The 26,018-nt window shown below is 36.9% G+C and overlaps 1 protein-coding gene across 4 annotated transcripts in view; it reads right to left on the bottom strand.

Moving 5' to 3' along the window:
* Window positions 1-26,018, bottom strand: part of CERT1 (ceramide transporter 1) — a 129,005-nt gene that overhangs the window by 33,528 nt on the left and 69,459 nt on the right. For all 4 annotated transcript variants that reach the window (XM_004270818.3, XM_033430041.2, XM_004270819.4 and 1 more), the window contains 2 exons: window positions 22,580-22,737; window positions 18,344-18,436 (listed from right to left, as the gene is read on the bottom strand). In XM_004270818.3, coding sequence (XP_004270866.1) covers window positions 18,344-18,436; window positions 22,580-22,737 — 251 coding nt within the window. The remainder of the gene's footprint in view (window positions 1-18,343; window positions 18,437-22,579; window positions 22,738-26,018) is intronic.

The following is a 26,018-nucleotide window of genomic DNA, read 5'->3' as shown; positions in this document are numbered from 1 at the left end:
GTAATTGGAATAAATTTTCCTTTATTAAAAAACTTAAACACTTTTATCTCATCACGCTTACCAAAGAAAAGAGCTATTTATTGCTGAATCTATGGGACACTTCATAGTCTTTATCTACTTGCCCTAATTATTAGCAGCATTTCTTATGTTAATGACTCTCTTTGGAGCCATCTTTCCCCTGCGAGTCTTAATTTCCCAGTTCCTCTCTAAGTAAGCACTGTTCTTTGGGTTCCAGGGCAGGCGCCTCCTCTGTCTACCCCTTAAACGTGAGTGCTCCTCAGGGTTCCACACTTGCTCTCCCCACAGCATTCTTACTCATTTCTGTGACTTCAGTCTTCTTCTGATGATTCCCAAATTCATAGCCTGTCCATCTCTCTCCTAAGTGTTAGATCTTTACATCTAATAATATATAAGATGGAGTGTTCAAGTGAATGTTTCAACTCAGATGCACCATGTCTAAAACCTGTTCTTCCCTCATCTCCATACCAATCTATCTAAGGCAGAAACCTGGGCCTGTTCTTGAATCCCTCTTTTTTCCCTCATTCAGTCACCACACCCTTCAGTTCTACCTTCCAAATATCTGATTTGTCCATGTAGGCTATCTTCAATTCTCACCTGTAATACTGAAAAAGTCTCCAAGCCCTCAGTCACAACAGTCAACTTCAGTCCACTCTCCTCACTGCAGGAAGTAAGAATGACTTAAACCCATTGCCTGAGGATACTGGTTCTAGCCAGTCTTGCCACTCCCTACTTTTGATTGGCTCTACCCTCCACAGATAAGTGGTTTGCGTTACCCTGCAGCAAAATGCTCTTTTTCTTCTGGTCTCCAAATATCTTCTTTCTTCTCAGCCCCTATAAGCAAACACTTTACAGGCTATTCACCTGGTTAACAAATACTCAGCTGACTCATTCTTAAGGTTTTAGCTCAGACGTCGTTGCATCTGGAAGCCATCCCTGACTCAATATCTGTGTTCACAGTGTTAAAGTGTTCCATAACATACAGTATTCTAATTGCCTGTTAACTACTCTGTGTTCCCATTATGTACGCAGCTAAGGCCCTCAGGCAGGACCCTTGTTTACCTTGTTCCTTGCAATATCACCCATGCCTAGCAGTGTCTTACATTAGTAAAATCTTAAGGCACGGATTTAAGATTATAATTTCTGAGGCCACAGATGACAGAAACATTTAAACTTTGTTTGATAACTAGAACATCATGAATGTTTGATAAGGACCAAAACAAAGTCATATTTTGAATTACTGTCAAATCCATGCAAATGTAGTATGAACACAAGTAAATATAGATGGTTCAAAACTCCAAAAGGGGAAAAAAGTGTAAAAACAGGCCCTAGTTTATTTAAGAATTACATAACTTGATACTACAGGGATTTGAAATAAAATTCATACTTTATGGCAAGACAAGGAAAATTTAAACGTAAAAAAATTTTCTCTGCCCTTAGGCCTCCTCTTTCCCCCCTACTCTGTACTGTATATCTGCATTATGCATCCTGACCAAATCTTCCCCAAGAATACCAGCCCAGTCCTAAGGTGCAACATTTTCCTAGCATCAACAAGACAACTCCTTAAAAGATAACCTTCTTTCTTGATCTTGTAAGGGGTCACATGACTTACAACCTTGTTCCTGTAAAACTGGATTGTGTCAACGGTCAATATTACATCATTTGATGTACCGCCCTCTGTCTCAAAAAACTTATATTACTGTGCTTTGACTTCTAATGGGCAGAACAGTTCTCAGTTTGGCTCAAATAAAATTTCCATTTCTTTCTCAGATTGACTGATTCATTTTTGTTGACATGCATGGTTTAGCTGGCAGGATATCAGAGATACCCACTAGTGAACACCTGGAGTCAACCCAGAACTAGTGCTCAGTACCAAGCATGGGTCCATTGAGCCCCACCAGCTTCTCAGTACTCCTCAGGTGTTCTGGTGAGCTCTCCTAATATCTGGATCTCATTGTTTGAGTAATGATCCTGAAATTGTATTTGAGCTGTTTCACTTAAGGCTTGGAGTCTTAAGGGGCACTGGTGCAGTTCTTGGGCAGGACTTCGGGGATCTGGACAAGGGGCCCAGGGAAACATAGGTGGCTGGGTTTTTGTTAACTTTGGCTTACATTGAAAAAAGTGAGTTGATATATGTTCTGAACAAAGCTTTTGCTAGTGAAATGAGAGACTGAATTATTCAGCTCTGAAGAATAAGGGAGATCCACTACAACCATTAGGTAAATACTGCTCATCCGACGGGGCACAACAGAGGCTGATAACCTAGTGCCCTCAGCACCCATGGCGGTTTTAGACTGTCACAGGGAGAAACTGAGCCATGTACAAGAGTCAAACCAACCCAAGGTTAACTCCTTGGGGCTAGACTCAGAAGCAGCACACATTTGACCTACCACACATTTGATCTACCACACTGTCCTCAGAAAGCTGTGCAGATCATATCTCATATCCCATATCTGAATTAGGCTACGAAATAATAGGAAATTGTGCCTCAAAGGCCAAACAGCTCCCAGATGGACAGTCACCTATGAGAATACCAGCTGGGTTTATGTATGCTTGCAAGTTCTTAATCAAACTAAAGGATGTTGGGCCCTGAAATGGTGAGATAGGTTCTTCTGGCACTCCCAAACTGATTTTTTTCAACAGCAGTAAGAGTTTTTCTCTTTTCTAAAATTACATTAGCAGGGAAAAATATTTGTCAGGCTAGCTTCTTAGATCCTTTGAATGGGAAAGTCTACTAAATTGTTAAAATTTTAGAGAGCTCTCATCTTAAATATTGTACCTATTTTAATTGGTATACAGAAGCCCCAAAAGGCTTCAAAATTTCAAAATAGCCTCATTGAAAGATTTGTTGTAGAAAGCTAATAAAAGATTAATGATATAAAAGGTACCTAAAACTTTAATTACTGTTCCCATCTACTAATAATCTCCTATCTGAATTGCCTTTCTACTCAGAAGATCCTATTAAATGGTTACCTTTAGGAATGGGACTACATGAGGCTTGCAGGCAAGCCTCTTCAGATCAAAGGCTGAACTGAGGGCCACAGTTAAATAATTTCTTAAACCCAGGGAGAATCCTTAAAAGTGTTTATAAACAGATTACCAGGACTTCCCTGGTGGCGCAGTGGTTAAGACTCCACACTCCCAATGCAGGGAGCCCAGGTTCAATCCCCGGTCAGGGAACTAGATCCCACATGCATGCTGCAACTAAGGGTTTGCATGCCACAACTAAAGGAGCCAGTGAGCCACAACTAAGGAGCCCTCGAGCTGCAACTAAGGAGCCCTCGAGCTGCAGCTAAGGAGCCCACCTGCCACAACTAAGAAGCCCGCCTGCCGCAACTAAGACCCGGTGCAACTAACTAACTAACTAAATAATTAAAATTAAAATAATAAATACATTAATTACCAAGTTGGGAGGTGGGAAGCCAATGGTTTGACTAAACTGACCATAGCTGGTAATTGGAACCTGATAGTAATTTTTTTTGGAGGGGGGTGGTGCTGCTTCTTCCCTAAGCTAAATGAGGGAAAGTAAGACATTCCAACAAAGGTGAAGGGCTATGTCAGTCCTTTGAAATCACTGAGGTAGCCACCCAATTCTTTGAGAAAAAAACAAAAACAAAAAACTGTCCTTATTTCCCAAATCTAGTCTTTATAGGACCAGAGGTATGGCTCCAGAAATAATCCAAAGCCCACCAATCTTTTTACCACTCCCAAAATGTCCCCTTATTTATCTTAAGAGGCTTGTAAACAGAGAAAAAGAAATTTTTTCTGGCCTTGAGGGAGGGTAAATAACTTGGTACTTGACTTGTTAATGACAAATAGAAATCTTAAGTGTCTTCTCATAAATACTAGTAAAAAGGTTTTAGCAATCTAGATAGGTGATCTTGATTTGTTCCATCTGCCAGAAACCCAATTTGAATTCAATCTCTTTTATAACTGAGGGTTTTATATTGTTACACCTGATTCCTGGCTGAAATTCTGGAATGGGCACTATGAGGTCTCTGTGTCTGTTTGTGTGTTTCTTCGTATTTACATAGGTGTGTTGTAGATGTGTGGTACTGCAAAAATTAATTAGTAAAAGAGCTCTGTTTAATTGGCTTAAAGGAAATTAAGCAATTATATAAATATTCAGAAATACAAAAGAACCTGGCTAGAATGAATTTCAGTCTTATGTGATCTAGGAAATATTCAGTACTGAATTAATATCTGGTATTAAAGTTAGCTTAAGCTTGTTGGTTTAATTAATACAGACATGTCTTTAGAGTCATCAACATTAAGTATAATATTTTTATTGTACCTAGGTATACTAGAAATTAAATTAAACCTTATTATTCTTGTTAGAAAGTTGTTCAGCAAGAAAAAATAACAATACGATGAAACTTTTAACTCTTTAGGAATAACTGTGTTTTGGGGATGTCTATCTAAAATACTCTTTCCAGATTTTGGTAACTTGAAACTTTAGAGCTGTGCTAAATTAACTTAAATAATGGGAATCCATCGAATACCCAGGTCATTTCCAGCTAAGATACTGGTACATTAATTACTGAGCACAGGTTTCCTTTTTCAAAGAAACTAAGGTTAGTTAGGACTATTAATATGTTTGATGTCACATTGAGACATTTTCTGTAAGAAAGAGAACGTTTTCTAGAACCATAAATATTATTTATAAGCTTGCCAATCTGAAGAATACTAACGGAAAAGACAGTTCATAATTGCTTACTTAGTTTTTGCTAGAAACTATGTTTTAAGGTTAAGAATTATAATATGTGTAACTAAAGCTACTAAAATAATAAGGGAAACATTTTAGTATCCAAGGAAAATGGGAAGTATGTTTTCACTAAAAGAGGGTATAAGGAATGGAAATGCATTTTGTTAAAGGAAAAAAAGGGTAGTTTTGTCTTAGAGCTGGTTGTTTCTGAATGGAAAAGAAAATAAGGGACAAAATAATATGGATACAGAAAGTTGTAAAAGGGTCGAGGAAAAGGAACACTGAGAAAAGAGTTTTGTACGTGGTCAGGATTGGCTAAGATTGAGTTTAGTTAAGAAAATGATTTTTAAAGGTAAAGTGTATAAAACCAGAATTCAGTTTTCTCTCTAAGAGCACAAAGTTTTCTTAAAATATTGAGCTGCTTTTGGTAAGAGATTGTGTGACTTTCTTTGCCTTTAAGTGATTTATTACCTTTGAGATCTTTTATTGTCACTTTGCTTAAATGAATGAGTATTGTTTCACAGTGACCTATGATCCTATTTAACTAAGTATTTTGAAACTTTTTGATATTTTTGACAAATGTCCCAAAGATCAAATTCTAAATGAAGTTCACTGGACCTCTAGTTAACTCTGAGGTTTTCCAAAGGGTCCCTGGTATGCCTCAAAATATTTGTTTTCTCTCCCTCCCAGAGAGAGGAATATTAAACTAATTAGTCTTATTTGGTATGTTAAATTACATGGGAAGCATTGTCAAATTTGAGTGGTGATAAAACTTCTCAGGTTATATCATATGGGTAAATGTTATTAATATAGAAATTCTAGAAATTATATAGAACTCCTAAAAATCTGGTATGTCCTGGTAAAATGTTATCAGTCATAATTCTAGTAATTATCTTAAATTGTTGTATGTCACAACAGTAACCAAGTTTATTTGTCAATTGGCATTGTAATCAGGTCTTTAGCCTTGACTTTTTGAATCTTTTATCATTTATGGACAGTTATTATTTTACTCTGAAGTTTTTGCAAAAATGCTTCAACTTGAAGAAGATTCACAGAAAGGACTTTTGGACAAGTATAGGTTTCTGATAACTTTCAGATCATACCACTGAACTGGGTAAGAAATTAAAGACTTCTGATGGAAAACCTGATGGCTTCATAAAACCATTAACTGAAGATTAAGATCAAAGATTAGTCACATAAGACTGAGTGAAATTATGAGTATGGTTATATAATTTTTGTTTTTTGTCTGAAATATTATTTGTTTTTAATCTGTTTTCCAGATATAAAGAAACCTTTAAATCACAACTCTGTATGTAGAATTGAAACATTAATCTTTTCTCTCTACCTGATCCCTTCAGAACCTGTAAACTCTTAGGTTCCTAGCAACTTTCTCAGGTAATAAGGAAGGTCACCTCCTAACAGGTACAGGAATCTCAAGGTATTCAGGAGACTATGAGAAGAGAGAAATTCACCCAAACCTAGCACCCAAATCTACAGCTGTCACAGGCGGAATCTATGACATGCCTTCAGTGTGACTTTCCTGGCCCTGAGAATTTTTTTTTTAAAAGTTCAATCTGAGATTCCTTGTGAAAAGTTCCAGCACAGCCAATTTAAAGAGCCTAGGTTGTCAATTAACCAGACATTTTGCAAACCAATTTGTCTTAATGTGGCTACATTTGGTAGAAATTAGGGTAATTTTAGAGAGAAATAGATTATGTTTCAGTGGATATTAAATTCTAGTTTTATTAAATGAGGTCTTTATTTACTACTGCCTAAGACTCATTTCCCAGATAGTTTCCTTGTTGTTGTATTATTATAAAGTTTAGTTATTAAAAGGATACTCCAAGTTTGTTTCTGAAGCTTATCACAGTAATCTAACTTTGGATGAAGATCAGATGTGCCATGACCTGCAACCAGGAGATTATTCATACTGGAACAGGTATCAGATAAAGGTCTCTTTATAGCCATATTGGAAGAGTCCTCCTCTCCTGAATAAACTGCATATCAGGCCTCCTCTCCTGAATAAACTGCAACTCCTGTTTCTGACACTTGACTTTGACTAAGAACAGCACTACCAGACCAGCAAGAGAAGACATCTGAAGAAGACAGCTGATCCAAGATGCTGTACTAGGTCTGTATACTGATTACTTTGACAACTGCTCACACTTTTTTTTCTCCTCACACTTTTGCTTGAGCTCAATCATTTGCAAGTTTCAAAAAAAAATCAATCTAATTACTGGGTTTGTGGCCAATTACCTATGTCCAGTACTCCCAGGTTGCCTTGGTAGATTTCTCCTCTCCAAGGCTCTAACTGGACAGCCCTTAGAAATTTTATTTTAAAAGAAAGAAACTCTAGCACTGTGCAAGCTAGTATCACTGCCAATATCACTAAGTGAGATGCTAATACCTGGCCAATTAATTTTTTTTGCAAGTTCATATTTTATTTCTAATACGTTTGGAGCTTTGATTTTTGTAAAAAAGTTTTCACTTAATTCATTGAAAGCCCTTTCGTGCTGAGCCCAAGGTGGGGCCTGGGCCAGGCCAGACCCTTTGTAGCCTTCTTGCTCCCAGCCCAGACACCCAATGCGGGTGCAGGGTGGCTTCCCTCTGTCCACTCTGCCCTCCCACCCCCCTGCTGCATCTCTCTGTACAGAACAATTTTAAAAATGGAAGCTAAGATACAATATACATTGGACAGGCACGCAAACACATGCACACAGGCATCTGCTCCAAATGGGCAGGATGTCAGCTACACTCAGAGAGCACCAAGGAATGCATATGGAGCCCCTCCTGGGGAGGAGGACAGGGCCTGAGCCCCACCTTAGTCCTCATAGACCGCAGCTCCTCCCCACCTATTGCCCTGCTACCTGCCAGAGGGAGGGGTGGACAGCACAGAGGGCTGTGCACAAGGGAAGACAGCTGAGGGCAGCTGGGGGGTGGTGGAGAGGGCAGTGCCAGCCTGGAACAGCCAGGGAGGCTGTTCTAGGAGCCAGGGGGTGGGGGGAGGACTGGGGTAGACCCCCAGCCTCAGGTACCTGAGGAGTAGAAGGCCTGGGCTTTGCCCATCGAGGAGCTTCAAGTCTTACCTGGCCAATTAATGATGCCTGTTCTGAACCTGGTCATAAACAATACTTTTCATTAGATGGTGAATACTGGGTAGCCCCTAAGAGGACCCAATGGTTTTATGGAACAAGTTTATGACCTTGGCTTTCCTCAGGTTGGTTAGGAAGATATGTTATTCGTTTCCCTTGGGCTCAAGGTCACTGATGGGTAGCTCCTGTCAATCTTTGATGTCAATCTGTAATGGGAGCACACTGGTTTCTATCATGTTTCCAATGGTATGACCACTTGGCCACGATATTTGTTAACTCATCTTATAACATACGAAGAGTCAAGGGCTTCCCTGGTGGCTCAGTGGTTGAGAGTCCACCTGCCCATGCAGGGGACACGGGTTCGTGCCCCAGACTGGGAAGATCCCACATGCCGCAGAGCGGCTGGGACCATGAGCCATGGCTGCTGAGCCTGCGCGTCCGGAGCCTGTGCTCCGCAACGGGAGAGGCCACAACAGTGAGAGGCCCACGTACCACAAAAAGAAAAAAGAGTCAAATTTCCACTCTGAAAAATCCTCTTCCCAGTTTAGGGGAAATACTAGGAAAAGGGTTTGGTTCAGGAGGATCTTGGCTTAAATCTTTGTTAATGATGTTGTTGGCTCTACTGGCAACTTAAACTAGTTTGTGGAACTTACATGGTGATAGCTTCTTGCCTTTCATGCTGTGTATCACCTATTCGTAGTAAAATAATGATGTCTAAACAACTTAAAACTTTGGATCATGTCTCCAGTGCTCTATAAAATAATAGGCATACATAATGCACATGTGAGGGGAATTGTCTTGTCTTACTGGACAGCCTAGAATTGGCTCTCAGTCCTTGCTAAACATTCTGCTAGTATAATTCCCCACCCCACCCTGCATCCCCCCAAAAAAGAGAAAAGGGCTATTAGGACCCAACATTGAGGGACACGATGGACCAACGGCAAGCGAGCAACCACCCTGGCATCAAGGGACCAAATATTTGATCACCTAATGCTTTCCATAGAAAGGTTAATGATCAGAAAGAGGAAATTGTGAAATAAAATTCATATTTTATGGCAAGAAAAGAAAAATTTAAACATAAAAATTTTCTCTGCCTTTTGGCCCCCTCTTTCCCCTCTATAGTGTACTGTATATCTGCATTATGCATCATGACCAAATTTTCCCCATCGGCAAAAATACCTGCCCAATCCTAAACTGCAACATTCTTCTAGCATTAAGACAACTCCTGGGGCTTCCTTGGTGGCACAGTGGTTGAGAGTCCACCTGCCGATGCAGGGGACACGGGTTCGTGCCCCGGTCCAGGAAGATCCCACATGCCGCGGAGCGGCCAGGCCCATGAGCCATGGCCGTTGAGCCTGTGCTCCGCAACAGGAGAGGCCACAACAGTGAGAGGCCCGCATACCACAAAAAAAAAAAAAAAGGCAACTTCTTAAAAGATAACCTTTCTTCTTTATCTTGTAAAGAGTCAGGTTACCTACCACTTTGTACCTGCAGAAGTGAACTGTGTAAACTGTCACTATTACGTCATTTGATATGATGTACATCCTGTCTAAAAACCACTTCTAACGGATGGAACAGTTCTCAGAGCTTTCTGAGATGCTGTTCCTAGCTTGTAATTCTCAATAAGACTAGAATATATTTTCCATTTCTTTGTTAATTTTTCATGAACAGGAAGATGGTGAAAAAAGAAGTGAAGTGCCCTTATTTTCTTCATTAAAAGAGAAAGAGGGAGATGCATTTCAAATGGCTGGAAAAAAGATGGTTTATTCAATAAATGCCACTGGAATAAAATATAGATTCCTCCATTACACCATAATTTTTTTTTTTTTTTTTGCAGTGGCACTCACTGCTGTGGCCTCTCCTGTTGCGGAGCACAGGCTCCGGACGCACAGGCTCAGCGGCTATGGCTCACGGGCCCAGCCACTCCACGGCATGTGGGATCCTCCCGGACCACGGCATGAACCCGTGTCCCCTGCATCGGCAGGCAGACTCTCAACCACTGAGCCACCAGGGAAGCCCTACACCATAATTTTTAAAAATTCAGATGTATTAATATATTTAGGAGAGACCATTAAAAAAAAAAGAAAATACAGAAGATTATTTGAAGTAGAGTGTGAAAGGATTTCGATCTAAAATGGAACCAGATGGGACTTCCCTGTCAGTCCAGTGGTTAAGACACATTGCTACCAATGCAAGGGGCACGGGTTCAATCCCTGGTTGGGGAATTAAGATCCCACATGCTTCACAGTGTGGCCAGAAGATTGAAATGGAGAATTTTATGCATGCAGCCTCTGAAGAACAGAATTTAAGAACTGAGAGAAGGATTTCCCATAAATGCCAGATAATCAGAAGACTGAGCCTTATCTTCTGACCAATGACCATCTACCAAGTATCTCTCCCCATCCTCAAGCCAAAGAACTTACTGCTTGGACTCTGGCTAGACTCTCCTTGTCTGTACTCCTTGCCCATAAATACAACCTGCCCCAAACCCTCAACAAAACCTCCTGTAACTTGGTACTGCATGCATTCCCTGAATTGTAATTCCTCTGCTGTTCTGAAATAAACTCAATTTCTGGTAATTTGAGCATGTCTCAGTGTACCTCTTTAGGTTGACAAGAAAATGCTTTTTAAAACATGAAAAAAAATGTAGAGATAAGTGTACCAAAAGACTGTGAGTTAATTACGAGAAAGTATAAAACTTTTATATGACAAAATGAACAAGTAAAAAGATTTTTTTTAAACTATAAAAAGAAGAAAATAATTGAGAAAGAAAGTCAATCCTGCCCATCTTCTAAGTCAATAGGGGGAAAACACCCAAATTCTAATAATAAAAACGTGAAGGTACGTGTACGAGAGTCATTAAAGAAGAAATACAAATGACCAATAAACATTTTTAAAAGAAAGCCTAAATCACATCGATCAAGCAGTTTTTTTAAAAACTAATAAACACATAAACCTAGCACAAGGACCCTCCTTTCTCCACCCTGCTCTCTCCCCTGAAATATAATCTGTGTTGACCAAAGTGGAGATAAACAAATATAAAATTATACAGTACTTACATATTGCTCGTAGGAGATAAATGGGTACCACATATTGTTAAATTAAAAAGATAGGCTTATTTGTATTTTCTATAATCTTCCTATAATGTACATCTATTTTATTTATAATATGAAAAAAATAGGGTAATTTTTAAAAGCTGATAGTCCTCCCCAAAATAAACCTAAAATAGCAAAAGACTTTGCTCAGCTTCAGAATAAAAGTTAAAATTGTAACAGCTAATATTTCAGTAATCTAGACTTCTAAAATCCCAGACGATAGCTAATTACGTAAGTTTTGTACATTCCAGAAGGAATGAGATAACAGCTTAGCAATTTAAAAATATTACCGCTCATCAGAGGGTGTTTGTCCCACCCACCCGGGCCTGGGGAGTCTGCTGAGATCCCAGGCTGGTCCCCTGCCTTCCAAGGACACCCCCTTCCCCTGTCCGCACTGGTCCTGGGGTCATAGGGAGGAGGCTGAGGATAGAACAGGAGAGGCAGGTGGAAGGGGCCCTCCAGGACAGGAGGAGCTGGAGAGGAAGAGGGTGTTTTCCCTGCCGACTTGAGCCCAGGAAGTCTGCTGGGCTCCCAGGTGAGGTCCCCTGCCCTCTGAGACCAGGGATGGGGGGCACGCCTGGGTCCCTTCTGTTCCTTAAGCCTAAGCCACATACCCCCCCCCAGCCCCCAGGGCCTTTTCCAACTCTGTGGGTCCTGAGCATAGGCCCGGCCCACCACCCAAACCTCACCCTTGCTTAGGCCCCGCCCTCCACAGCCAAGGCCTTTTCCCCATTTATTTTTTTCTCTTTTTTTGTTTTCTCTTTTCCCTCCCCCTCTTTTTTATTACTGTGGTACTATGGTACCTTCTGGTTGTTGATTCATCTATATTTTTATTTTTTTTTGGTGGTACGCGGGCCTCTCACTGTTGTGGCCTCTCCCGTTGCGGAGCACAGGCTCCGGACGCACAGACTCAGCGGCCATGGCTCACGGGCCTAGCCGCTCCGCGGCATGTGGGATCTTCCCGGACCAGGGCCCGAACCCGTGTTCCCTGCATCAGCAGGCGGACTCTCAACCACTGCGCCACCAGGGAAGCCCTATATTTTTATTTTCATATCCTTTCTAATGTATCTGTTAGTTTCCTAATTTTATTTTTTACTTTGTTATTGTTCTCTCTCTCTTATTTTTTTGCCATCCAACGTGCCTTGCGGGATCTTGGTTCACAAGCTGGGGGTCGGGCCAAAGGTCCTAGGGCGGGAGCTCCGAGTTGGAACCACTGGACTAACAGAGAACTTCAGACCACAGGGAATATTCATCAGAGTGAGGTCTCACGGAGGTACTCATCTCAGCACAAAGACCCAGCTCCACCCAATAGCTTACAAACTCCAGGGTTGGAAGCCTCAGGCCAAACAACCAGTAAGACAGGAACACAATCCCACTCACACACACACAAAAAAAGAGACGGCAAAAAAAATATGTCACATGTGAAGGAGCAAGGTAAAAAACTACAAGACCAAATAAATGAAGAGGAAATAGGCAATCTATCTGGAAAAGAATTCAGGGTAATGACAGTAAAGATGATATAGAATCTCAGAAATAGAATGGAGGTACAGATTGAGAAAACACAAAAAATGTTTAACAAAGAACTAGAAAAACTAAAGAACAAACAAACAGAGATGAACAACACAATAACTGAAATGAATAATACACTAGAAGGCATCAGTAACAGAATAATGGAGGCAGAGAAACGAATAAGTGAGCTGGAAGACAAAATGGTGGAAATAACTGCCAAGGAGCAGAATAAAGAAAACAAGAATGAAAAGAATTGAAAACAATCTCAGAGACCTCTGGGATAACACTAAACGTACCAACATTCAAATTATAGGGGTCGCAGAAGAAGAAGAGAAAAAGAAAGAGGCTGAGAAAACATTTGAAGAGATTATAGTCGAAAATGTCCCTAATACGGGAAAGGAAATAGTCACCCAAGTCCAAGAAGCACAGAGAGTCCCATACAGGATAAACCCTAGGAAAAACAAACCAGGACACATATTAATCAAACTAACAAAAATTAAATTCAAAGAAAAAATATTAAAAGCAGCAAGGGAAAAACAAAAATAGCACAGCTGATTTTTCAGCAGAAACTCCACAGGCCAGAGGGGAGTGGCAGGACACACATACAGTGATGAAAGAGAAAAACCTACAACCAAAATTACTCTACCCAGCAAGGATCTCATTCAGATTCGAGGGAGAAATCAAGACCTTTTCAGACAAGCAAAAGCTAAAAGAATTCAGCACCACCAAACCAGCTTTACAACAAATGCTAAAGAAACTTCTCTAGGCAGGAAACACAAGAGAAGAAAAAGACACACAAAAACAAACCCAAAACAATTGAGAAAATGCTAACAGGAACATATATATCAGTAACAACCCTGAATGTAAACAGATTAAATGCCTCAACCAAAAGACACAAACTTGCTGAATGGATACAAAAACCATATATATGCTGTCTACAAGAGACCCATTTCAGACCTAGGGGGACATACAGACTGAAAGTGAGGGGATGGAAAATGATATTCCATGAAAATGGAAAAAAAAAGAAAGATGGAGTAGCAATACTCGTATCCAATAAAATAGACTTTAAAATAAAGACTATTACAAGAGACAAAGAAGGACACTACATAATGATCAAGGGATCAATCCAAGAAGAAGATATAATAATTATAAATGTTTATGCACCCAACATAGGAGCACCTGAATACATAAGGCAAACGCTAACAACCATGAAAGGAGAAATCAACAGTAACACAATCATAGTGGGGGACTTTAACACATCACTTACACCAATGGACAGATCATCCAAACAGAAAATAAATAAGGAAGCACAAGCTTTAAATGACACAATAGACTAGATAGATTTAATTGATATTTATAGAATATTCCACCCAAAAGTGGCAGAATACACTTTCTTCTTAAGTGCACACAGAACATTTTCCAGGACAGAACACATCTTGGGTCACAAATCAAGCCTCAGAAAAAGTAAGAAAACTGAAATCATATCAAGCATCTTTTCTGACCACAACGCTATGAGACTGGAAATCAATTACAGGGGAAAAAAACTGCAAAAAACACAAATACATGGAGGCTAAACAGTGTGCTACTGCATAACCAAGAGATAACTGAAGAAATCAAAGAAGAAATTAAAAAATACCTAGAAACAAATGACAACGAAAACACGACAATCCAAAAACTATGGGATGCAGCAAAATCAGTTCCAAGAGGGAAGTTTACAGCAATTCAATCTCGCCTCAAGAAACAAGAACAATCTCAAATAAACAATCTAACCCTACACTTAAGACAACCAGAGAAAGAAGAACAAAGAAAACTCAAAGTCAGTAGAAGGAAAGAAATCATAAAAATCAGAGCAGAAATAAATGAAATAGAAATGAAGAAAACAATAGCAAAGATCAATAAAACTAAAAGCTGGTTCTTTGAGAAGATAAACAAAATTGACATATCCTTAGCCAGACTCATCAAGAAAAAAAGGGAGAGGACACAAATCAATAAAATTAGAAATTAAAAAGAAGAAATCATAACTGACACCACAGAAATACAGAGGATTATAAGAGACTACTATAAACAAGTATATGTCAATAAAATGGACAACCATGAAGAAATGGACAAATTCGTGGAAAAGTACAATTTTCCAAGACTAAACCAGGAGGAATCAGAAAATATAAACAGACCTATCACAAGTAATGAAATTTAAACCATAATTAAAAATCTTCCAACAAACAAAAGCCCAGGACCAGATGGCTTCACAGGTGAATTCTATCAAACATTTAGAGAATAGCTAAGACTGAACCTTCTCAAACTCTTCCCCAAAATTGCAGAGGGAGAAACACTCCCAAATCCATTCTACGAAGCCACCATCACAATGATACCAAAAACAGAAAAAGATATCACAAAAAAAGAAAATTATAGACCAATATCACGGATGAACACAGATGCAGAAATCCTCAACAAAATACTAGCAAACAGAATCCAACAACACATTAAAAGGATCATATACCATGATCAAGTGGGATTTATCCCAGGGATGCAAGGATTCTTCAATATATGCAAATCAATCAATGTGATACACCATATTAACAAATTAAGGAATAAAAACCATATGATCATCTCAGTAGATGCAGAAAAAGCTTCTGACAAAATTCAACACCCATTTATGATAAAAACTCTCCAGAAAATGGGCACAGAGGGAACCTACCTCAACATAATAAAGGCCATATATGACAAACCCACAGCAAGCATCATACTCAGTGGTGAAAAACTGAAAGCATTTCCTCTAAGATCAGGAATAAGACAAGGATGTCCATTCTTGCCACTCTTGTTCAACATAGTTTTGGAAGTCCTACCACGGCAATCAGAGAAGAAAAAGAAAGAAAAGGAATACAAATTGGAAAAGAAGAAGTAAACCTGCCACTGTTTGCGGATGACATGATACTACACATAGATAATCCTAAAGATGCCACCAGAAAACTACTAGAACTAATCAATGAATTTGGTAAGGTTGCAGGATACAAAATTAATGCACAGAAATTCCTGGCACTCCTATATACCAACAATGAAAAATCAGAAAGAGAAATTGAGGAAAGAATCCCATTTACCATCCCCCCAAAAAGAATAAAATACCTAGGAATAAACCTGCCTAAGGAGGTGAAAGACTTGTACTCAGAAAACTATAAAACACTGATGAAAGAAATCAAAGATGACATAAACAGAGAGAAATATATCATGTTCTTGGATTGGAAGAATCAATACTGTGAAAATGACTATATGACCCAAAGCAATCTACAGATTCAATGAAATCCCTATCAAACTACCAATGGCATTCTTCACAAAATTAGAACAAAAAATTTTACAATTCGTATGGAAACACTAAAGACCCCAAATAGCCAAAGCAATCTTGAGAAAGAAAAACGGAGCTGGAGGAATCAGGCTCCCTTACATCAAACTATACCACAAAGCTACAGTAATCAAGACAGTATGGTACTGGCACAGAAACAGAAATATAGATCAATGGTACAGGATAGAATGCCCAGAGATAAACCCATGCACATATGGTCACCTAATTTATGACCACGGAGGTAAGAACATACAATGGAGAAAGGATAGCCTCTTCAATACGTGGTGCTGGGAAAACTGGACAGCTACATGTAAAAGAATGAAATTAAAACACTACCTAACACCATACATAAAAATAAACTCCAAATGGATGAAAGACCTAAATGTAAAACCAGACACTATAAAACTCTTAGAGGAAAACACAGGAAAAACATGCTTTAACGTAAACCACAGCAAGATCTTTCTTGACCCACCTCCTAGAGTAAATAAAATAAAAATAAACAAATGGGACTTAATTAAACTTCAAAGTTTTGCCCAGCAAAGGAAACCATAAACAAGACAAAAAGACAACCCTCAGAATGGGAGAAAATATTTGCAAATGAAACAACAAAGGATTAATCTCCAAAACATACAAACAGTTCATGGAGCTCAATATGAAAATAAACAAACAACCCAATTAACAACTGGGCGGAAGACCTAAATAGACATTTCACCAAGGAAGACATACAGATGGCCAAGGGGCATATGAAAAGATGCTCAACATCACTAATTATTAGAGAAATGCAAATCAAAACTACAATGAGGTATCACCTCACACCAGTCAGAATGGCTAATATCAAAAAATCTAGAAACAAAGAATGCTGGAAAGTGTGTGGTGAAAAGGGAACCCTCCTGCACTGTTGGTGGGAATGTAAATTGATACAACTATTGAAAACAGTATGGAGGTTCCTTAAAAAACTAAAAACAGAACTACCATATGACCCCGCAATCCCACTACTGGGCATATACCCTGAGAAAACCATAATTCCAAAAGAGACATGTGCCACAATATTCACTGCAGCACTATTTACAATAGCCAGGACATGGAAGCAACCTAAATGTCCACCGACAGATGAATGGATAAAGAAGATGTGGCACATATATACAATAGAGTATTACTTAGCTATAAAAAGGAATGAAATTGAGTTATTTGTAGTTAGGTGGATGGACCTAGAGTCTGTCATACAGAGTGAAGTACGTCAGAAAGAGAAAAACAAATACCGTATTCTAATGCACATATATGGAATGTAAAAAAAAAAAAAAAAGGGTACTGATGAACCTAGTTTCAGGGCAGGAATAAAGATGTATACATAGAGAATGGACTTGAGGACATGGGGTGGGAGGGGGAAGATGGGGAGAAGTGAGAGTAGCATCGACATATATACACTACCGAATGTAAAATAGTTAGCTAGCGGGAAGCAGCAGCATAGCACAGGGAGATCAGCTTGGTGCTTTGCGATGACCTAGAGGGGTGCAATAGGGAGCATGGGAGGGAGGGGATATGGGGACATATGTATGCATATGGTTGATTCACTTTGTTGTACAACAGAAACTAACACAGTATTGTGAAGCAATTATACTCCAATAAAGATCTATTAAAAATAAATACATTTTAAAAATAAATAAAATAAAATTACCGCTCAAGTCTCATACTATGGATTTTCACAGTTGGAAATCAATTCCAACGTAAAAAATATTGTCAATAGCAGGTCTTATTTTTTCCTTTCTAGAATAAAAATGGCAGGAAATTTTTCTTCTGCTTTCTTAAATACAGTCTAACTTTTTTACCATTCTTCTTCTATGTCAACGATACTCCTTGCCACTCCTGTATGTGTTTGTATATGGAGAGGCAGATTTTACTAACTGCTTAACAAATAACCAACAGGGAAAAGAAGCTGGTTTCCGACATTTTCCAAACATAAAGGCATGGCAATTTGAACAGTTCATGCTTTGCTATGGAGAAGACCTCACAGTATACAGCACAGCCTAAAATCTTTCACCTGTAAAGTTCTCAGGTTTTTCCTCTGTAGGTTGCTTTTGTTTGTTTTTTTTTTTTAAAAAAAAAAAAGAGTTAGGGACTTTCCTGGTGGTCCAGTGGTTAAGACTCCGCATTCCCAATGCAGGGGTAACAGGTTCGATGCCTGGTCAGGGAACTAAGATCCCGCATGCCTCATGGAGTGGCCAAAAAATAAAATAAAATAAACCATCTATAGATTTCAAATAATAAAATTAAAGAAAAAAAGAATTAGAATGTAATATCAGTAAGTATCACCCTAACAGGGGAGACAAAAATTTGTCCTATAAAGTAGAAGGCCTTAGTAATAAGTCTTTTAAAGCCCTTTAAAGCTTTGTAGGTGAAAAAGAAAAAATTCTGTTTCAGGATAAGCCTAGCATAGATACATTATGAAATATTCAAAACATTTAAAAGTAAAGTATTATGTAAAAATTAATCACTTTTGTGATATATATATATATACACATATACATATATATAAATACATATATATATATCTGCTACATGTTTCTCTAAGACCAAAAACATAACTTCATACCTCATAATCTGGTCCTCCAAAGTGAGATTTTTTCTTAAGTTCTGTCATGGCATTTTTGTATGCTTCCTCTATTCTTCTTCTCTTCTCACTTTCCTATTTAAAAAAAGAAAAGCAAGTGAAAAATTTATCATGTCAAGTGGGATTTTCTCTACATTTCATCAAAATTTTATAACTTGGCCCCAAAATAACTCCACTTCTGTGAAAAATGAGTATTCTTCTGCCCAAGAAAACACTTTTTTCTGGGCCATATATCACATACAAGCTACCATTTAAAATACCACTAAGATCGCCTTATAGGTAGGTTATATATTTAAATGGATTAAGTAACTACCAAAGTGTCTACACTTCAAAAAAACAAAAAAAAAAAGGATAAATTAGCACCAGAGAAATGCCTACAATATATATTCACGTGTTTGTTTCCCCCAGTAGGAGCTAAATTAATTTTGTTACAGACAAAAAGTCAAGTAATGGATGCCAGGAAGAAAATAACTCAATCATTGGTAGAATCAATAAATGCAAAAAGATATTCTAAAGAAAGATACCTTTCTTATACTTTCCAACTGCTGGTTAAAATTATTTTAGAGCTGAAAAAGAGCTTAGATTTCTACTTTAACCTTCTCCTTTTATAGACAGGTTCTATGGCTCTAAGAGTTTGCGCAAAGATCCAAGGACAAAATGTAAAAAGGCTGGCCTTGACACCAACCTCAAACTTTTTTTTTACAACAATGGACTACAATGAGTCAAATGTGATATTAAAGCCCTACAAGCTTATAAAGAACCTAATGCCTTTATTCCCTCACCTCAAATATTTAAAGGGCTAAATTAAAGTCCACACTGAACTCACCCAGAGCTTAACTACTTCTAAAAACCCTACCTGAATTAAGCTAGTGTAAATCAATGAATTAGTTCAGTAGGCCCAAAGACTAACTGATTTTTGTGTACTGAAGAGAAAACAGGACTACAGACCCATCAGAATGGCTAAAATTTAAAAACACAAAAAATCACCCACAAAAAAAATGACAATACCAAGTGTTGTCAAGGGTGAAGAGCAACTGGAATTCTCATCTACTGCTGGTGGGAATATAAACTGATATAACTTTGGAAAATTGTTTGCCTCTACCCACTAAAGCTAAGCATATACCTCGTGAATAGATAATTTTACTGCTTGGTATGTGCCCAAGAGAAAAGAGTGCATATATCCACCAAAAGATGCGTACAAGAATGCTCACAGCAGCTTTATTCACAACAGCCAAAATATAAAAAGTTAAATGTCCATCAGCAGGAAAAAGGAAAAAACAAATTGAAGTCATACAATGAAAATTCATTACACAATGAACAGCATACAGCAATAATACTATACAACAATAAAAAATAATAAACTACCACTAAAAGTTACAAGATGAATGAACTTCACAGTCAGTGTTGAGGGGGTGGAGGAGCGAGCCAGACACACGAGTATATTTTGTATGATTCCATTTACATGCTGTTCAAGAACAGGCAAAACTAATCTATGACTGTATAAGTTAAAACTGTGGTCACTTCTTGAGGTACTGGTACAGCATGGACTAGGAAGGGGCATGAAGAAACCTTCTGAGGTGCTATAAAAGTTCTACATCTTGATTTGAGTGGTGGTTACAGGGAAGTATACATGTGTATAACACTCATCAAGCAGTACACTTAAGATTGGTATACTTCACTGTATATATGTTAAACCTTAATTTAAAAAAATGAACAAAACAAAAACACACAACACAGCAATAATATTAAAATGATTTCAAGGAAAGCGAAAAAACGTGAAATTACACACTTGTAAATCCACTAATATAAGCAAACATCTTCAATGAATAATTTTTTTCTTATTAACATTCTTAACAACTAAAATTTGTTTAATCTTAGAATTTTTGGTCTTCCTGGACACGACTGGCTAAAAATTAAGTACACTTCTTCTAGAAAAGAAAGAATTATTTTTATAGGTAACTAAGAATATTCAATCATTTAGCTGTAAGAACAATGGAAATGACGTTAGAAATGTACATAAGAGCTATTAAACATAAAATCAGAGAACTATTAGAGATTTGTATGTTATACACATCTATTGTATGTGTATATCTATTATAAACATAAACATATATTAGAAATCTACATAAAAGGTACACAGCTATTAAATAGCTATTATTATATCACCTATCACCTACTTAATCACTCTCATTAGATTTTTAGCTCCTTGAAAAATGGTTTCCTGTACACTACTGTTTTCTCATTTCTAGCTTAGAGTCTAGCACACAACAAGCATATAAATACTTCTTGAATAAAACAACAATTTCAAGTAAACCATATTGTTAACACTGTATTTTCCTCCTCAATTATATGAATTACCTAAAAGACATGTTTGTTGATAAACAACCCTCTCTATTCAAGAACTTCCTAATCTTTACAGCGTGTGTATATATACATGTATGTATGCACATACACATATGTATATATACACACATGTATATATACACACATTGAATATATATGTATATACTGTGTATGCACACACGGACTTACATGTCCTGTAAAATGTAACTAGGAGCCTATATCAACCTTGAGAAGAAAATTATGGTGGAAAAGGTAAATAAGATTTGACATCAGATAGACCTGTAAAAGGATTACAAATTACAGCCATTTGCAGATTTCAATTAATACTACTATCTTTTGTGACTGTTATTTGGTTAAATGTGGTCTAACAAAACTGTTTTTTCACAGATCCTTTGGTATAGTCTACTTGTTGCTACCCAATAAAGAAAGAGAATGGATAAGATTACCAACATTGAAGACAACTGCAAGTACACATCCCTTTCAAATAAGAAATCTGATTGACAAAAAGATGGGGAAGCCATGTCTTATTTTTAATGAATTTTTTAAGGCAGTGTGGTTAGAGCATATGACTAGAGATGATGATCCTTTAGTGAAGGATAAGTAGACTGAAGAGAGGGGAGCTTAAGAGAAAGTTGCCAAAAAGTTTTGAATAAGCTAATCTGGATAAGTTGAATGATTCTCCTGAACAATTAGTCTAATGGATTTAAGGGATTGTCCTGTTTTCTGTGTTATTTTTTTGTGTGAACAGAGAATCTTCTAAAAATTGAATTTGATCCAAAATTGAAATCTATGACAATGTTAACAGTTCTACTCCAAAATAATAATGAAGTATCTGCGTGTACCTTAAATGGACATTTTCATTGCTTGTTTTAAAAGAATACATATTGCTAGTCAACCTGGCTTACTCTCACATGCACGTAAGAATTCTGACCAATTCTCTTTTCTTTAAACATGGGGACCTTCTTAAACATACAGTGCTGTTTAAATCCTGTAGCCATTCTGCTATTACATCAATGATGACATTGCTTTCCTTAGTGTTCTGTTCACATTGATAAGACCTCCAAATTCCACAAGCAATATGACTCATTAATGAATGATAAGATTCTGATTGATGTCTGCCCTGATATCCAGAGCTGAAATATAGAAGAGTAAAATTCTTCTTATTCTGCTACTTAACACCTCTAGACAAGTCTCTGGGCCTCAGCTGCTGCTTCTATAAAATGATGGCATTGGACTAAATTCTCTAAGGTATGCTTTGGTTCTAAGATTTTATTGATGTTAAACTATAAACAAACGTTTTCCTACTAAACAAATTCACTGAGCCAAATTCTACTTCACACTCGCAACTAAAGATTCATATTATTATTATCAGTGCTGCAGTTTAAACAAAGGTGGGAAAGGTGAACATAAGGCAAATGTTCAAGGAATAACAAAATGTGTGTTAAAGGATATCACAATGACCTTGGAAAACATACATGGCCATGAATGCAATAAGTTAATATTTAACTTTATAAATTGGTGTTTTTAGTAGTTCATATAACTTAAGTACAGTTTCATGTATTATACAATAAAGCTAGGAAATGTCAAATGGTTCATTACTTCTATTCCAAAGCATTACTGTTACCATTACAAAAACTTTTATGTTAAAATCCAATGAAGAATGCATATTGTACAGTAACCAAATACATAACTGGTGAATCTCATTAGAAAAATGAGTTTAAGATGCTCACAAAGTTTCAGAGGAATAGTACCACCTGCTACTTCTCTCAATCCAATAGATTTTTCCCTAAGAAGTTAGTTTGGTTTAAATGTTCGATCAGTATATAAACAAACAAAATCTGACTATTTTTTACAAAGAAGAAAAACAAATCTTACCTTATCCAGTCTCTTTTGCCAGCTGTCCTCACGTTTTACCATTAGTTCAATACAATGAGAAAGTGTAGCAAGGATTCCAGCAGTAGTTGCTTTAAAAGTTATCGCCTCCCCTTTAAAGTCTATACCATTAATTCCTTTTGGTGTTACATGTGGAAATACTGAAAAAAAAATTATTCACTAAAAATCTTTTTAACAAAGAAATAATTCCTCAGCACAACTTAAAATTAGAAAATTTTTAGAAAACTATCACAACAGAGCAGACTTTCAAACTGTAATTTCCTTCCTGTTGGCCAACATTTTAAAATTTGCATCCATCTCTATGAGCAAAGAGGCCTGTGACAGCATATGTACTCTCAAGTCCTTTTTTCTGCATTCTGTTTCCTGAAATCTATTTGCTATGCTGCACCCAGTGAAGAAACTGGTAGGTGGAATAATACTTTAATAACACTCAAGACAGCCTAGAGTGAGACCTAATTATGGCAAGAACTACCTTACATTTTGAGAAATCCTGAATTTAACAAATATCTGAAAAGAAACTGCGAAAATGAATAAAGTAATATGTTAAAATTTAAATAAATGTCCAAATATAATTTGGGGACCAATGCACACATTAAACAGTTCTTCTGTTTACATATTATAATTTTAATTCAAAGTTAGTCTTTGAATTAAATGAAAAATCTTAAAACTCATAAGATACAAATAAGAGAGCATAATATCTTATACTATAGTTAATAAGAAACCTTTTCAATAGAACTCTTTAAATGAAATAATGATACTTTAAACTTTAAAAACTCATATGTAGATACGACAGCAAAGGCACAATCCATAAGAGCTGACAAACTAAACTTCATCAAAATTTAAAGTTTCTGCTCTTGAAGGCATTGTTAAAAGAAGGAGAGTTACAGTTATGTAGGATAAGTCAGTCTAGAGAGCTAACCTACAGTTAATAAAATAATGGTAACTGTGAAGAGATACATTAATTAGCTTGACTGCAGTAATCATTTCATCATGTACACCAAATCATCATATTGGACACCTTAAATACATGTAATATCTATTTTAAAATTTTTTAAAAAAAGAATGAAGAGACAAGCCACAGACTGGGAGAAAACCTTTGCACAGAATATGTATGATAAAGGACATATCCTTTATCTATCTATACATTAATATAGGCATATTCTGTATTATAATATGCAAAATATAGTAATCTCAAACTCAACAATAAGGAAACATATAACCCAATTAAAAACTGAACCAAAGAATTGAACACACATTTCACTAAAGAAGAGATCAGGATGGCAAATAAGCAGATGAAAAGATGCTCAATACTATTAGTTACTAGGGAAAAGCAAATTAAAACTACAGTGAGTACCACTACACATCTATTAGAAGACTAAAATTTTAAAAGACTGACCACGTCAAGTGTTAGTGGGGGTTTGGATGAACTTGAACTCTCATAAATATGACTGGTGAAATGCAGCTTGGAAGATTTTTAAAAGGTTAAATACATACCTACCATATGATTCAACCATTCCACCTCTGGGTATTTAGCCCAAAGAAATAAAGTATACGTACATAAAAGAAACTTGTATGTGAATGTTCACAGCAACATTATTTATAATAGCCCCAAACTGTAAACAACCCAAATGTCCACCAATAGACGAATGGGTTGAAGAAACTGTGGTTGTTATCTATACAAGGGAACACTACTCAGCAATGAAAAGAAATTAAATACTGATACGTACAACAACGAGAAATCTCAAACTGAGAAAGCGATCAGGCAAAAACACTGAGTTCATTTACATTAAATTCTAGAAAATGCAAACTAATCTATAGTGACAGAAAAATCAGTGGTTGTTTGAGAATGGAGGGAGGAAGGGAAGACAAAAGGGATGGAAGAAACTTTTGAGGGCGATGGACATAATAATGGTCTTGATTGTGGTGACAGCTTCTTGATAATATCAAAACTTACCAAACTGTACACTTTAAATATGTAGTTTACGGCGTGTTAATTATATCTCAGTAAAGTTGTTTTAAAACCTATTTTCTTTTTCTGGTATTTTCTGAAGATCCTTCCTATCACTATTTTCTACCATTCTTACCAAGACTGATGTTTTATTACAAACTACGATTTTTTTAAATAATCAACTTAGAAACTTAAAGTCATCTGTGTCCTATATATAAGGATGTGTGCCATTGTAATAATGGGTCCTCCATGCTGTTTGCTAATTTATATACAGTCAGTACAAGATGAAAGACCAACATAAAATGTCTTTGAAAAAACTTTTAGAAATGTACCTCTTCAGCTGCACTTAACTACTTTCAGAAGCTGTCACCCTCAAATCCTTTTCAGAATGATACAAGGGTTATGTAACAGATTTTTAAACTTTCAAACAGTTGAAAGTAAGTGTCTCAAACAGAGTAAGGTCTCTGAAATAAATTTCTCTCATGTTACATCTGTTAGGAAATGAAGGTCATGAAGACAAAACCTCATTTTAATTTGTCATCCACTGGGCTCCTCTAAGTACTGGTTACTTTGATTTTTGCTCTAAGTATCTTATAACTTATTTTGTAGAACTACATTAATCTTGATGGAAAAACTTAAGCAAAACCCCAAAGTACTCAATAATTTTAGATGAGTATACTCATCTAAATGTCTCAGCTGATCACAAGGGAAAGAAGATCTTAAAGAGACAAGGTGGCATGCCTTAGTTTCTTCTGGGAAAATGATACACTGTAGCAAAAGGAAGTTGAAAGTATGTGAATGTAACCATGCTTATGAAGGGCAGAGATGAAAGATATTATAAAATAATCTATAAATCTAGATTTTTAAGTACTTAAGCTCTTAAAATTATCATTCAAATCTATAGTTCTTTTAGTTGAACTGACATTATACAGTTCAAAACTCTTTTAAAGGTGGTAACATTCAGAAAATCAAGAAACCCCGAAGCTAACATCAACATGTCAAAAATAAAAACAAATACTGACAGAAGCCAAGAGATTTGTAATCCTTTCATTTCATTAAGACTCCCAAACACTAATTTAAATAGTAGGCAACCTAAGGGGGAATCCTGAGCTTCTGTGGTGAGGATTTTTTCATTTCCCCACCTGAAATATTCCAAATGACTGTGTCCTTCTGGACATACAGGATGGCAACTTTGTTTAAATCTCCCACCTGTCTACTATGATAAAGAAGAAACATGGCTTAAGACTATGACCATGCTATTAATTGTACTAAGGTCAACAATCAACTGGTTTGGGACTACTGGTCTATTATAGATATGATTATTCTAACAAAGTAAGATACAGTTGGCTAAAAAACTAAATTTAAAATATTCTCACATGAAAAATCTGTGAGCTGAAAGACAATGAAAAGTGATCTGTGGCTGGTCCAACTTCTTCACTTAGACAATTAATGTATGAGCATCTGTACACAGAC

The sequence above is a fragment of the Orcinus orca genome, chromosome 3, assembly GCF_937001465.1.
Source record: "Orcinus orca chromosome 3, mOrcOrc1.1, whole genome shotgun sequence".
Lineage (NCBI taxonomy): Eukaryota > Metazoa > Chordata > Mammalia > Artiodactyla > Delphinidae > Orcinus > Orcinus orca.
Note: the sequence above shows the minus strand (reverse complement) of the source record. Positions and strands in the feature narration are given on the sequence as shown.